The sequence below is a fragment of the Lissotriton vulgaris genome, chromosome 4_1, assembly GCF_964263255.1.
Source record: "Lissotriton vulgaris chromosome 4_1, aLisVul1.2, whole genome shotgun sequence".
In the NCBI taxonomy this organism is placed as follows: Eukaryota; Metazoa; Chordata; class Amphibia; order Caudata; family Salamandridae; genus Lissotriton; species Lissotriton vulgaris.
In genome coordinates this window covers 72356984-72372331 of record NC_141691.1, presented here as the reverse complement: position 1 = coordinate 72372331, position 15348 = coordinate 72356984, and the positions used below count along the sequence as shown (strand labels likewise).

The 15348-nt window shown below is 55.1% G+C and overlaps 1 protein-coding gene across 1 annotated transcript in view; it reads right to left on the bottom strand.

Annotated features, from left to right (window-relative positions):
* EFNB1 (ephrin B1) overlaps positions 1-13556 on the bottom strand; it is a 100306-nt gene extending 86750 nt beyond the window's left edge. Inside the window, exon 1 of the mRNA XM_086918335.1 lies at positions 12585-13556. Within this exon, the coding sequence (XP_086774461.1) occupies positions 12585-12712 (128 nt within the window). The 5' untranslated portion in view covers positions 12713-13556. The remainder of the gene's footprint in view (positions 1-12584) is intronic.
* Between the last annotated feature and the right edge of the window lie 1792 nt (positions 13557-15348).

Sequence of the window (15348 nt, the reverse complement as noted above, 5' to 3'; positions counted from 1 at the left end):
TTCCAGGCCGTGGCCACTGGAACAGCAAGTGAGCTGCCCCCCACTTTTGAAAGCCGAAAGCGAGAGATATGGGCCAAGAACTGAGAAGATCGAAGGTGTATGGCGGGGGTGTAAAACAAAACCCTCTTCCGGAGGTAGGAAGGGCCCTGGGCATGCAGAGCGCGATGCAGCAGAGTCCATGCTTTAAACTGGACTCGATTGGCCACCGGTAGCCAGTGGAGAAGACGCAGATGCTGCCGAACACGGCTTCTCATCTGGACGTTAAACACAAGTCGTGCCGCAGCATTCTGGACAGGCCGCAGTTTCCGAAGAAGGTAGCCTGGCAAACTGGTAAACAGAGCATAGCACAGTCGAGCCGAGAAAGTATCCGGGCCCGAATCACTGTCTCCATAGCTGCTCTGGGGAGAAGCGGGAAAAATTTCCTAAGAATTTTGAGTAGCCCAAAGCTGTATGCGCACAAGAAAACACACATGTATTTCAGTGTCCTCTCACCATACTAGGCAAAGTGAACCCACCGCGTTGCACAGTTAAACGCCCGAATGATTCTCTTTTTTTTCACTGCCCAGTTATCTCTGGGACCAGCTTCACCAAAGACAAACGTTTTTTAGCACACTGCATCTCTTTGAAGCCACCCGGTGTGACTTTACACACATGGCAAGCGGTGTTCAGTGGGGTTTAAAAGTCTCTGGCCCTTCCTTGTCAAACTGGGCCTTCGCTGCAGATAAACTAAAACGACTGCTGCAGTGAAGAGAAACCTGCTGGACAGTAAAGAGAGAAATGCCTTTCGGGGACTCTGTGTCAGATGCAGAAGATTGGCTGCTGCTACCTACAGAAGTGAGCACAAGAGGGCGCCAGATTGCACCGGCCTTTAAACAAGGCTTGTCGATAGGGGTAAGGGAGCCAAACATGGTATTCGGCCCTGGGAACATAAAACGACTTGCACCTGGGTTGGCATCAGCAGGGCAGGAGAAGGGGGGCCAGCTTCCACGTCTAAGTTCGCATCTCCCCTTTGCCCGTAATTAATCTTTTCATCTTGGTTTCCAGCTTTTTCTTGCATCCTCCGCCACGAGGACATTCGAATATTTAATCAGCTCAATAAGGTAGGTGTAGTACTGTTCAGAACCCATCCAAGGTTATAACCTAGCGCTTCTCAAGTAAAGGACAGGAACAAATCTATATCTGTTTAAAATAAATAAATCTGCCCATCAGCAACAGAAAACCCCGAGATGCTGCGAGATTAAGGCCCTCATAACTACAATGCACCGCCACAACCGCACTCCCATCAAACAAGCACAAGCCGCATCTATGCCAGAAATAAGAAACCAACCCACAAGTGCTCAATTTGAGCCGGGGTTTTCCGGTGCTCGACACCGGCAATCAATTGTCAGCACTGGCTCTAGTGACAGTCCCCACATGGTGGCGCTGTATTTAACTCTGATATGAGCCTAATGTTCAATGCAGAGCCAACAGGGGCAATGGGTCTTGCAGGCTGTAGTGGCCTTCGGATAAGCACCTTGGCAATCACCCCCCCCCCTACTATTTTACAAATTAATCATTGCCCCCCACCCACACACTGACCTCCAGCCCCACCTGTGCAAAGGTTCCAATGAAACCTACCTACGAGTTTCTGAGCAGTCTGTGGTAAAAAGGTGCGCGGCACAGTATAAAAAACACCACAATTGAACAAACATTCACTGTGGGATAATAACAAAAATGAGACAGTATGATTCTATAAACAGGCCAGCAGGACAGGGAGTAATCTGTCTACAAAGGAGCTCGACTTGGAAAGGCGGTTCGGAGGTATGAAATGGGAGTCACAGAAACGATTTCCAGAGGTTTTCTCGAGCGCTGCTGCTCAGGAGGCAGCATCCCCTGTTCGAGCTTTAAATTAACAGATGGGCCCTGGAATCCATCTCGAGTCTAATAAATGTGTGGGCCTCTTTTGCCCGCAGGCCGCGTGCTCGGCTGCTTTCATGCTTGACTAATGCCGGTTAATTTTAGGTTATGTAAATTGATTAACAGTAATATATATCAATGGGCCCTAAGTGGGGATGACAAGATCAAACACAGCATTTTATTCACAGCTCGAGGGTCGTCAGCGTGAACGAAGCGTTCCTACGACCGATACCACAGAGGGAGCTGCCACGGGCTTGTTTCATCTGGGCCGCCATTGCTCTCCTTATCGTCACTTGAAGCATGAACGTGGACGTCAGGTGAGTGGTGACCTCTCTAGAGAGGCACACAACCAACTGAGCTTTCCAATTGCCTTAGACGAGAAAGGGGGTCGCCCGTTAACATAACTGGAGCGTGTACATGCATGCCTGCGGTTTGTATCTACCTCACAAGGATGAAAGGCTGGGTTGGAACGTGCGCCCTACAGGTCGCGCTGCACCTGTGCACAGCGCACGAGCCTGCAGTTGCACACGTATGTGTCACAAGCCCGCTGCTCGAGCCTGCAGGTGCACACGTGTGTGCGTGCCACACGCCGTGTGTGTGTGCCTGTGTGTAAAGCCCGATGCTTGCGCCGGCAGGCACACACGCCCCTTGCCGCCCTCACAGGAAAGCAGTCATTTTCTATCCTGCGGGCAATAAAAGTTCTCCGGCAGCCTGTGATGTTTATAGGGCATTAGCCACGGGGGCCTCTGGCTTCAGTAAAAGGAAAGTGACTTGCACTCGCCCATCTCTCTAAAAAGAGTTCAAACGAAAGAGGCGCACCCCCACAGACCCCAGCCCCACACCCACAGACCCCAGCCCCACACCCACAGACCCCAGCCCACTGAAGTGGCCCTGCCCCACAGACCCTGTCCCACACCCACAGACCCCAGCCCCACACCCACAGACCCCTGCCCCACACCAACAGACCCCTGCCCCACACCCACAGACCCCAGCCCCACACCCACAGACCCCTGCCCCACACCCACAGACCCCGTCCCACACCCACAGACCCCTTCCCACGCCCACAGACCCCCGCCCCACACCCACAGACCCCCGCCCCACACACACAGACCCCAACCCCACTGAAGTGACCCTGCCCCACAGACCCCGTCCCACACCCACAGACCTCGTCCCACACCCAATCCCACTGAAGTGACCCTTCCCCACAGACCCCCGCCCCACACCCACAGACCCCCGCCCCACACACACAGACCCCCGTCCCACACACACAGACCCCTGCCCCACTGAAGTGACCCTGCCCCACAGACCCCGTCCCACACCCACAGACCCCGTCCCACACCCAATCCCACTGAAGTGACCCTGCCCCACAGACCCCCGTCCCACACCCACAGACCCCTGACCCTGCCCCGCATCTTTAAGCTGCAGTCGCCACAAATATGTTAAACACACAGGTTTCATCGAGCAGTAATTCTCAGGGGGGATATATTAGGAGCACAGCACAGGGAGGGGGTCCCTTCATCCATCACGGGTGGGGGGTATAGACCCCAGAAGGATGGAGTGCGGGGAAGAGTCTAGTAGTTAAACTGACCCATTCTCCACTTGACTAAACTACATTATTTAAACAAATTACCATCTCTCAGGACCCACAGCTTCCAAGTCAACACCGGGGCACCTAAAGTGAACTAAATGAATTATGACTGAACTTGGTCCATCCTTGGCCTGGTGACGTTAATGAACGATATCGACAAAAGGCGCCAAGTATCCAATCCACGTGACGAGCCTGGGTGCAGCGCCTGGTCAGCAAGGCCTGGTGTGCAACCCCTGGTCAGCAAGGCCTGGTGTGCAACCCCTGGTCAGCAAGGCCTGGTGTGCAACCCCTGGTCAGCAAGGCCTGGTGTGCAACCCCTGGTCAGCAAGGCCTGGTGTGCAACCCCTGGTCAGCAAGGCCTGGTGTGCAACCCCGGGTCAGCAAGGCCTGGTGTGCAACCCCGGGTCAGCAAGGCCTGGTGTGCAACCCCGGGTCAGCAAGGCCTGGTGTGCAACCCCGGGTCAGCAAGGCCTGGTGTGCAACCCCGGGTCAGCAAGGCCTGGTGTGCAACCCCGGGTCAGCAAGGCCTGGTGTGCAACCCCGGGTCAGCAAGGCCTGGTGTGCAACCCCGGGTCAGCAAGGCCTGGTGTGCAACCCCGGGTCAGCAAGGCCTGGTGTGCAACCCCGGGTCAGCAAGGCCTGGTGTGCAACCCCGGGTCAGCAAGGCCTGGTGTGCAACCCCGGGTCAGCAAGGCCTGGTGTGCAACCCCGGGTCAGCAAGGCCTGGTGTGCAACCCCTGGTCAGCAAGGCCTGGTGTGCAACCCCTGGTTCGCAACCCCTGGGTGCAGCGCCTGGTCCGCAACCCCTGGGTGCAGCGCCCGGTCCGCAACCCCTGGGTGCAGCGCCCGGTCCGCAACCCCTGGGTGCAGCGCCCGGTCCGCAACCCCTGGGTGCAGCGCCCGGTCCGAAGTGCCTGGTGTGTTTGTTTAACTTTAAACGCCATTACAACTCGTGTATGACAGATGAGTCTAGGACCGACTGTTTTCTATACCACTTGATACCCAGGTCCGTGGACAGTTTCTTGGGTTACCCCATTATGTTAGAATGGTTCACTTAGTGACCCTCGGCACTTCCTGGACAGGCGGGTGAGTGGGCAGGACAGCGCCCTGCCCCATGGGCACTGCTCTGTCCCAGACTGCAACACGTCCACAGGAAAAGTAAAATCGATCCTTCTCAGCAAGAATATTTAATCCTCGCCTGCCGCAGGCCTCCGAAACTTTTTATAGCATTAGAACTCCAGAAATGCGATACATTTCAGAACCGTAACACACATTTCTGTGCACAGTTCGACAACCTCTCAGGTGGAATGGGATTATATGATTAACACTTAAATATGGGCTCATTAAGGTGAGAACTGGGGCTTCACGCGGGACGGGCATCCGGCGCTCCGCCTTTCAACAGGAAAGACCAGCCTCTTACCCACAGGAACACCTGTAACCGGGCGTTGCCCCCCCCCCCACACACACCCGAACACATTAAAAGCACCAACCTGGAAAGAGATTCAGAGTAACAGTCGAGAGCGCGGTTTGTCCTACTCAAGCCGGGAGGCCTTCGAAGCGCTGGACTCGCGCTATCTTTGGGATTGCGCCAGAATGCTTTCACACTCGCAATGAACAAACAAACAGCGCTATTACCGTGGGCGCAAGACAAACAACCTTCCAAAAGCGGAAACCCTCGCGGCTCTGCATCAGCACCCCTCCCCCCCCCCCCCCCCCAACTCCACACAGCTCGCTTGTTGAATCCATCAAAGGTTTCTACCCATCCAGACTTTTAGCGCCAAGATTTGGCCTCTCACCGACGAAAGATGCGCCGGGCCCCTGAACACAGCTCAGCGCCATGAAGGCTGTGCCGGGGGCCGGGAGAATATTGTTTAAATACATTTGTCCCACTTTGCAATCTGCACGCAGAAAGCTTCTATGTAACCTTTCACGCCAGCGGAGTAGGGGGCCGCGGAGTAGAGGGCCACGTAATATCTTGCCTGGTAAAATGTAGGCCTGCGAAGAAGGTGTTCAAAGTCGGTGCCCTCCCCGCCTGAAGCACTCATTCCTAAATGCTCCCCGCCTTCATTTGCACTTTCCACGCACGGGCACTTATTGTGGGTTTGACACCATTAGGCACAATTTACTACAGAGTTCTCCTGATTCTTACGCTTCTGGATCTTAAAGTTTTTACACTTGTAACCCGTTATTTCATTTCATTCCTCGATGCTGCCCGCCTCCATTTGCACTTACTACGCTCTGGCGCTTTCATTCTTGCACGTTTCCACCAATAAGGACAATTACTGTAGAGTTCTATTGCCTCGTGTGCTTTTATTGGGTTTTATACTTGCAACGTGTTCTTTTAATCACGTAAAGGTTTTAATTGACTGCATCAGGCCTGGTAAAATACCAAAGTGTCCCTCTTCGCACCAGACCGGAGGACGCCCTGGCTCGGCTCCTGGGTGCGTGAAGGGCTTCCCCGAATACAGATGTATTTATGCCCTGTTGTAAGCAGAGTACATTGAATTCATAGTTACGATTGAAATAAACTTTTTGCGACAAATCCTCTGCAGAAGTAAGTTGGACATGGGACCTGCCCACCCAATGACCCTTTACTTTAAGGGGGGCCCCCCCCCACGGCTACCACCCCCTTCACTAGACATGAATAAAACACAATCCCTCTCTCCTGCATTAAGTAGGCCACTTACATGAGCGAGGGCCGGAAAAGGCACATTTCGGATATAAACGGAACTGTTTATACAGTTCAGAACGTCAGCCACTGAGTGGATAGAGGGCCGGATTAGAGAGTCCGGGGGGGATTCTGGGGACCCCCCAGCCCACAGAGAGCAAATAGAAGGAGGCGTTTCATTTAACCTTGACAACATCATCAGCGTGCCTTGCAAGCAGCAGTTTGGCATCAGCGCCCACATTTCCTCTCTCCCTACAAGGAAACTATTGCAAAGTGACTTCAGGGGCGAGAGGGCTATGTGGGGCCCCCCACCATTCACTGGGAAATGACAGCTAAAGCGTCGAGCTGGGGAGCAAGGCTGGGGTCGGATCTCTGCTTATTCTGCTCTGCATCTCTCTGTGGGACTGGACTGCTATTTGTACAGCGCTCCGACACCCTGATGCGCCATGGTTGCGCTATATACAACTTTTCAAATAAATAAAGGCATCTTGCCAATGAACATATCCGAATGACTTGAAGGCAGGGGTGCTCGTGAGCTTTGCACTCACCCCAGTTTTTGGGTCCGGCTGGACAGAGCAGTTGTCTGTGATACATATTGTTACCAATTCTTTAATTTATATAAAGAGTGGCCATTGGCTCCGCCAGGAGGAGACCTCTCTCTCTACACCCGATTGGTTGTTTTGTCTATACTTCTGCTTGAGGGGTGCTTCAATTGCAATGCACGCGGAGCTACTCTACACCCCCAAACCACAGAAAGTCACCCTACAATAATTTCTCACATGTGCATTTTATACAGAGGTCATTTTTGTTTTCACAGCAGTATTTTTTTTTCCCTTTGTCAGAACTCAAAAGCGAGGCAGCCCCATGGCTGGTTTGAAGCCAGTTACTATATTTGCAATTACTACAAGGCCGCATTTTTACATCACGAAGCCAGACTCCTCCCGAAAAAACGCATGCGCCCTGCCTCCTAAAAGTAGAGGCTTGTCAACTAAGCGAGCTTCAAGGCGGTGAAAGCGGGGGGTATTTACAGACCTACCCATGGGTCACACTTCATGTTGAAGCAACCACAGAGGACAGCAGGTTGAATGGATTCTTTGAAGTTAGCTGGGGCCGTGAGCTGCCTTTGCACCGGCCTCAGAGGTGCTTGGACGGCACTTCTCATGAAGGGGGTATCTACATGGGGTACTGACATGTCGCCATCACAGTGTGTGCCTCGAGGGAGCATTTTCAGACTTTATAGGGGTAGGAAACCGCAGTGCGCACGGTGTGGGTCATTGAGAACACCCACAGTCCACCCGTGGGCACTGAAGGGCATGCCTTATGGGGTGAACTGTGGTAGGGAGGGCATTGGTACCGCTTACACCTTCGATTCATTGATGGGTATTTGAAGTCCAATCGCTGTCACAATGCCCGGGAGTGTTGGCGTGGAGTGGACCTCGCCTTCTAGGCCATCCATGACCCTTCCAGGGCCGCATTCACGCTCTACAGGACTTTGGGTGCGAAGTGGGATTCCATCCGGGGCAGTCACCTTACACGGATGCCCGAGATCAGACATTGAGAGCACACAGTTTGGGGTGCAGTTGTTGCCTTCATTGTGACCACCCAGTTCCCGTGAGTATCTTTAATGTTGCCCACTGGTCTCCAGGGCGCCATTATAACGGGTGATTTCTATAAACACATTTCATTTTACGTTCTGATTAATATGGCCGTGAGTGCATCCCATAGGGACCGGTCTGTGCCCCCTCTGGCCAGGGGAGGGTGTGACGCGCTTCCGGCCAGAGAGATATATTCACTAACATTCCAGGGGCACAGAATTGCGGCTCTCGAGGTGTGCGTTGGGGGTACCCGCCTGCCCGCTGCTTGCTGTCTGTTTCCGGGCATTGAAGGTGGCACAAAGAGGCACCCCCTGGGGGAAGAGGGCTGTGGTTACTTACAGACCTGCCTAGAGGAGTTTAATGTGCATTTACAGACAGTATAGGGGTGAAACACGCGACTCAAGGGTGTGTTTTTTTCAAAAGGTCTGTTTGAGAGACCCAACAGGCTGACCGCGGGGTGATACGCCCACAGGGCTCTCCAAGTCTCAGTGGGGCGCCGGGGGGGGGGGGGGCTGTTTTATCTGTGCTGTGGACAGGCCATATTCCGAGAGGACACGAGATTCCAACAGACCAGTGAAGCTACAAACCTCTCACGGAAGGCTAAACACGAGAAAAGGGGCATATTGAAAAATAAAATGACCACAGTGTTCCAATGTAACAGTTATTAGGGTGTTTTAAGGACAAAAGTTCCCAGGCACGGGCTGCAGGGTGCCCTGGAGCCGCGGACACTATGCGGACGGGAGTCCATTGCTTGCAGAGGGCCCCCCAAAAGACCATGATAATGACCCCAATGGCAACAGTTCAACCCCCCCCCCCCCTCTCCTGTGTGTCTATAACCTGCCAGCCAGCTCCGAGGCCTGGGTCTTCCCAGGGACTGAGGGAGCTCGTGGCCTCTCCACCGCCGCGGCCTCTCCACCGCCGTGGCCTCTCCACCGCCGTGGCCTCTCCACCGCCTTGGCGCAAGACTTTCTGCCGGCCAGACAAGGGTGTAGGGGCCGGAATATTTGTATTTCTAGGCCGGACTAGCAGAAGCCGAGCCTTTGTTTGCACAAAGTCTGTAACAAGAGACGCGTCCGAAAAGCTACAATTCCTACACCTCTGAAAAGTACGAAAGCGCAACGGAGACCTCTAAAGGGGACGTGGGAACTCTGTCCTCCGAAATGTGAGTTTCTGCTCTGGGATTCCGGGTTCTTTTAAGAAGTAAATATGGAGTGGAATTTAGGAACCACCTGAGCACCGCTCGTGAGCAGAAAGTGTATTTATTGAATCTATACAGAGCTTTTTCTAAGTAATGCACAACCAGATTCTAAAACAACGGACGGACTTGAGGTGGGTACAGGGTGGCCAATGTGGCGGGTCCAAGGGGAGTCCCGAGATTGGCACAACTCACCCCCGGACGGGGTCCCGGGCGGACCATTTTAGGAAGAGGGCGGTAAGCTGGCACCGTGCGGGTCACTTCCGATGGCCTGGCTGGTTATGCGTTTCGTCATGTCTGAAGTGGGCACCGCGATGGCTTCTTTCAATCTGCCCCATCCTGTCTCGAGCTGGCATCAAAGTGTTCATGAGAGGTTATGCTGCTGCCCGGGGGCAGGTGGTTTGCTTCGCCCTGCTCTGCCCAACAGGCTTTGTTCCCCCTAGACCCCATCAGAGGCCTTACACCTTCGCGGGGAGCAGAGTTTCTCGGTCTCTCGCACTGGTGCAAGTTCCTCTCTCAAGACAGGTCCTATGCTGTGTTGTTACCCCTGGCATGTCTGTCTGTCCATGAGAGCCCACAGATCACCGACCGTCGCCATGCCTTTGTCAAATGCCCAGGAAGGGTGCGAAGGTTTGGGGGTGGAGGGGCTGTTGCCTCGCGCATGAGGCGCGCGGAGCCGTGGTGTGACCCAGGCTCTGGGGTGGGCCGCGGGGTGCACCCGGGAGCCATCTCGCCAGCCGGGCATTACCCGAAAGACGGATGCCAAAACTAATTTAATATTAGTAAACAAACAAAACTAGATTAAGATATTTTAAAAAGCGCTCCAGGCCTGAAACGGACATCTGCTCCTCCAGTGACCCGGGCCTCGCCACAGATGGGACGGGCTGGCACCCTCCACCGGGCCTTGGAGAAGGCGAGACCTCGACTTGAGAAAACTACTCAATATAGTTACACACACCCCTTCTTCGGGCAGGCTTTTGCCGCGCCTTGAAGCGGGTTACCCCAGCACTATCCAAAGACACCCAAGAATGAAACCGGGCGAGGCTGCAGGAACCCGGCCTTCCCGCTCCACGCCGCTCAGACACAACCACGAGCACTTTAAACCATCATTGGAGAGGCCAGGAAGGAGAACAAGCTCGAAAATAGACCCCCATAGTATTTTAAAAAGACCCCGCACTCTCGGGCCACGTCATAGTAGAACACTGCCTCGCAGCTTAAAACGTTTAATGCCGCATCCCAGCAGAGCGCGTGGAAGCGTGAGGCGCTACGAAGGCCCGCCACCCACAGGTAAGCTCGGAACGGGCCGTTTGTTGAGCCCCCTCACAGCACATCCCAGGGTGATATGAAACGAGGGGGAGGCCAGGGCAAGATGAAGGCGCCCCAGGATAGAACTACAGACGTGCGCCCAGCCTGCACATAGCGCCTAGAAACTAAGTGGGCCACCTATTTATTCCTATTTATAGAGTTATGTAGCTCTACACAACTACCCAAGCTGAGGACACAAGGCTGCAGGGCCAAGACACCCTACCATAATCGACTGCCCTTCTCAAGAAATAAAGTTCACCTTCCACAGCTATACAGAACACTTGAGAATTAACATAATAAACGTGAACCTTTGTGCCGCCACCCTCGGTGCCTGGACACGACCAACAGGGCCCGGCTCCAGGCGCATCAAGCCCGCTGGAGGGGTAATCTTGCGCGGGGAATTACCTCCGAGGCCCACGGTTGCCTCTTATCGGTAACAGCACAACGTCTTTATAGCGCTTACAAAGGAATGTATTAGGCGCTATGAGTAACCGTTCGGTCTCCAGATATGTAATCCTGCCCGAGGATTCAGGCAGTGACAGCGAGGCTCCGGCCTGCCCCGTATTTGCGGAAGATGGTGCCTGCAAGCACTGGTATGTAAAACGCACCCACTGGTAGATGATACATCACTGCAGCCTGACCTGTGCCCAGCATGCAAACGCCTGCCCCGTTGGAGTCACTGCCTTGTACCCGGCCCACCTCAAGGCCAGGGCCGCAGCCCCATCACCCATGCCAGCCGCCAGAAGGGCCGGTGCCACCCCCAGGACTGCGCAGCTACCTGCCCGGCATCCACACGCCCCCCCCCCCCCCCACCTCGACGAAGGCCTCTTTCCCGTGTTCGCCTTTCTTGTCCTCCGCAACACTGTCCTAAGCGTGCCCTGGCAGCAGCGCCTGGAAGCATCCCACCAAGCGTCACGGTGGGAAACAGGGCACGGACGCCTCAGAAAGGGTGCATAGAGACATCGATGAGGCAGACACGAGGGCAGAGAGCTGTTCGCCTCTTGGCGCTATCTGACCATCTCAAAGAAATGGAGCTGCTGCACCCCCCCGCAGTAATAAGGAGCCATCCTTCTACTTGTAACCAACATCTATGATCCGGTAACTTCTAATAAACCTCTACTTGGATTTACCTCGCCATTACAATTATACTTTACTAAAATACCTTTCGGACCAAACCCCGTGGATGGGGGCTGCTCGCTCTCCGTCGCCTAGTTGCCCCCTCGCGGGTGAGATGTGCAAGTTAAGGGGGGCTCGTTTCTATCCGATGCCAGGAGGTGGCACTCGAAGGAGGCACATACGATCCGAATTTTGATTTCGTGAATATAAAAAACTACAAAGGCACGGGAGCTTTTGCATCCCAGCCTACAGGAAACAAGGTGTGGCCCGCGTGACATTCACTAGCGCCTCGTGACTTGTACAGGCAACTCGACCCGGTGGGTCACTACGGGAGGAGCACTGGAGGGGATGTGCAGGCCTCCTCTTAGAAAGAAGGCCGCCAGGCCCTCCAAGCGCTACAAGAGGACAGGCAGGAAGAAGCTCCCGCGACGTCTCAGCGAGTTGGCACCCCGACCACGGGTCCATAAGCTGCACAACAGCCAATAATACAACTGGGACGAGACTGTAGGCCTCCGCCGGCCTTCACTCCGCTCAAACAACGACGGACTCGCACTTATGAACGCATAGCGCTGGAAAAGGACGATGGGAATGACGCCGCCGAGATAGCTCAGAGGGTTGACACCCGACCAGGGCTGCATAAACTGCATTATACCGGGATTAGCGCGCTCGGGGAATACGCTTTCTAAGGCGCACAACTCGGCCCTTACACAATACCGAGGGAGAGTCTGCGTGACGTGAAGGTGTTACACGAAGGGCTTCGAAGCACTTCCTGGACTAAGCTTACTTGGTGGTGGTAACAGAGGCAAATAGCGCTGCTTACAAAGCGCACAGCCATGAAGTGGCCTAACTTAACATCTGAACCCAGGGGGCCACCCCTCCGCCCCCCACGAAAACACAAATGTGTGCGCTATACTATTGTGTGAAAGATGCCACGTCCCCCCCCCCCCCGACTATAAGTGCAGCTCCTGCGGCCCGAGCCTCGGTTCAAATTTACCCCCCACCCGGGCTGGATACGGCGTCCCACCCGTTCCAAACACAGCATTGCTCAATTACTTTGCACTCCACCAGTAGGCGCTTTAAGAGGTGAAGTAGGCGCTTTCCAACTAAAAGGCCGGGTGCACAGACCCCAGAAGCCATGATCACTGTGTGCCAGGTATGTTAGTATGGATGGGTCCGCGGTAGCGCCGCGGACCCTGGGTGAGGGACAAGGTTAACTCTTACTTCTGGTTGCGAGAGCTCCACGACACCGCCTCCAGGTTCTTAGCCAAGGGCAGGGCCACCCTGCACAGCACCAGCACGAGCCCAAATAGATACCTCCAGAGGCAGCAGGACATCCTCCCGCCGGGCATGGTCCAGGCGGCCCCAAAACACAAGCCACAAAGATCCCAACAAATCCACGGGCTCCTCTGGCGGCGGATCCACCACCCGAAAACTTTACACCTGCATCCGGCAGCCAAAGCAAGAAGGGGTCGGAGGCCAGAAGCGCCGATCCGCAGCAGACGATGAATGGATGCGCGCAGCGCCCACCTTCAGATCGCCCTGCCTCCGGGCGCTAGATGGGAGCGATGAGCAATGTCCTGGGATGGAGTGTGATGCGAGGGATGGAGACAATGGATCTAAGGAAGAGTGAGGCCGAATGAATCCCAGGTGTGCAGGGGTATTCCATGTAAAATCCACTGCAGGGCGGACCCCCGAGGGTGCCGGGAGCGTCCCGCCGGCCCCACGCGCGCAGACAGATCCTTATTGCACCGCGGGTCTCTGATGCCCCCTCTCAGGGCTGATCCGAGGGGTGGGCGCCATGGGTCACCCCCTGCCTGCTGCACCCAACCTTGTTTCTGGAGATGTGTCTGAGGGTGGGCAATCTGCTGCAAGAAACTCCCAGTATTCTTCCTGGAGGCGAACTTTCCTTTCGGTCCCACTTTCCCTGGATGCCGTCTGGGCTGCGCAGCGCCTCCTGGAGCTGGCTCTCTGGCGTCGCCCAGCGCCTATGATCCGTGCCTGCCCCAGTGATGCACGCGGGCTCCTCCGGGAGCTACTTCCTTCCTCCCCGGCTCGGACTTCTCTTCCCCCGGCTGTGCCTGCTTCCTGATCCGTGCTTGGTGTCCGCGTCTGCTCGCAGTGCCCTCCTTCTTGCGGCGCGCCGTAGCTTTCTGCGGCGGGAGAGGCGCTTCCTTCGGGCGCCCAGCTCAGACTGACGCGCCTCCCACGGCCGCGCGCACACTACCGCCCTCCCCAGGCCACGCCTTACGAGGCTGGCCAATCAGCGCGGCGCCTGCTGCCTGGCCGCACCCACTCCTGCCTGGGACAGTGCTCGGCTCCGCCGAAACCACGCCCACTTCTTAAAGGGGCCGCGTCCTCGTGTAAAAGCAGAGGCTTGGTGGACGGGCGCGCAGAGAGTGAATGGGCTCCGTGCAGAGCGGGAGCCGAGGAGGCCAGGAGCCCGGCAGGAGCACCAGGGCATGGCCCTAGGCACGGCAGGGCGCGCACTGCACGAGGAGCCCTCACTTACTGCACAGTGGCACATCCAGCCCACCACACAAAGACACTATGGCACTCTACCCCAGGGCTCGAGTCGGGGCACCAAGAGGGTGGACAGCGTCCCCCCACTTACTTTACTGGGAGCTCGAGAACTGGAGCAATTGGAGTCACACATCCACTCTTTGGCCTCTCTGTGGCAAGATTGGAGCCCATTCAGAACACTGCTCACGGGCTGGCTTCTCTGATGCAATCGCATCTAAGGGGTGAGCGAGGAGAGGCAATGAGTCAGATGGTGCGAGCCACCTTTCGTGACGTCAGCATCCCCCACTTCTTTTTTAGGACTTGTGCCCTGCTCTACCCCGCCACACTCTATCCGAAGGCTTACACCACAGCACGGACACTACACTGGAGCTATGGCAGGTCTCACCTGCTCTACCTTGGAACTGGGGGGATCCTTACCGCACCACAGCAGGAATCACACGCCTGCTGTCACCTTCACAGGCCTTGCATGCTGCTGCACATGTGTGTCCATTTGTTACCAGTGGAAATCTGTGCCCACTGCACCCTGGCGCCAAGTTAGCCTTCACCCACTGCACGGTGGAACTTTGAGAAGCCTCACCAGCTGCACAAGCCACGTCTCACGCATGAATCGTGGATGGGCTCACCCACTGCACCACAACTATCTGCACTCACAGCACCCTGGGAAGCGCCACCAAACTTCACCCACCGTGCTAGGCCGTGGCAGTCTCACCCACCAAGCTGTGGCATCAGGACAGCACTTTCCCCAGTGTGCTACAATAGCTTTCACCCATTGTCCACAAGGGAACACACTAAGGGCGCAGGGAAGCCATCACCCCTCTCCTCATCACCACCCCCTGCATGCCTTGTCGCTGTACGCCTCTTCACTGCACCTCACAGGCTTCATCACCCTGTCTTGCTACTGCTTATTTTTCCCTCCAATCCCTCAGCATATATACATCTCCGGAGCTCAGAGGTCCCTGAGAACCGGAGGCCACACCAAGGAACTTGTACCTGCAACAGCCACGTCAAACTCGACAATATCAGATAATAAAGTGCTCTCTTTGGTGTGACCTGCAAGGAAACTGTTCTTCTATTTCTAATAAAACTTTACAAGTGGGGTCCACCTTCGGTGATTTAATCCTTTGTTTACCCTGTGTCATGTGATGCTTGTGTGTGGACAGGTGAGTGGTTCTTTTCAGATTCTGTCTCCACCAGAAATAAAACACAACTGGCTGCATGGAAAGTTCAGTGGTTGAACAGATTCAGTATAAACAGAACATAGAGGGTTGAACAGTAAGGAAACTACCCATGAGCGTATAAAGGGATGAATATATTCAATTTTATTGCCATAACAACTATTGTGCAGTACGACAGGCAGACCTTTCATGCTGTGAACCCTGCCTTCTTGTGCATGCATCCAGATTGTGCAACACACCTCTCGAGGGCCACTTCTATGCATCTACTACAGCTCACTGCTATGAAGGCT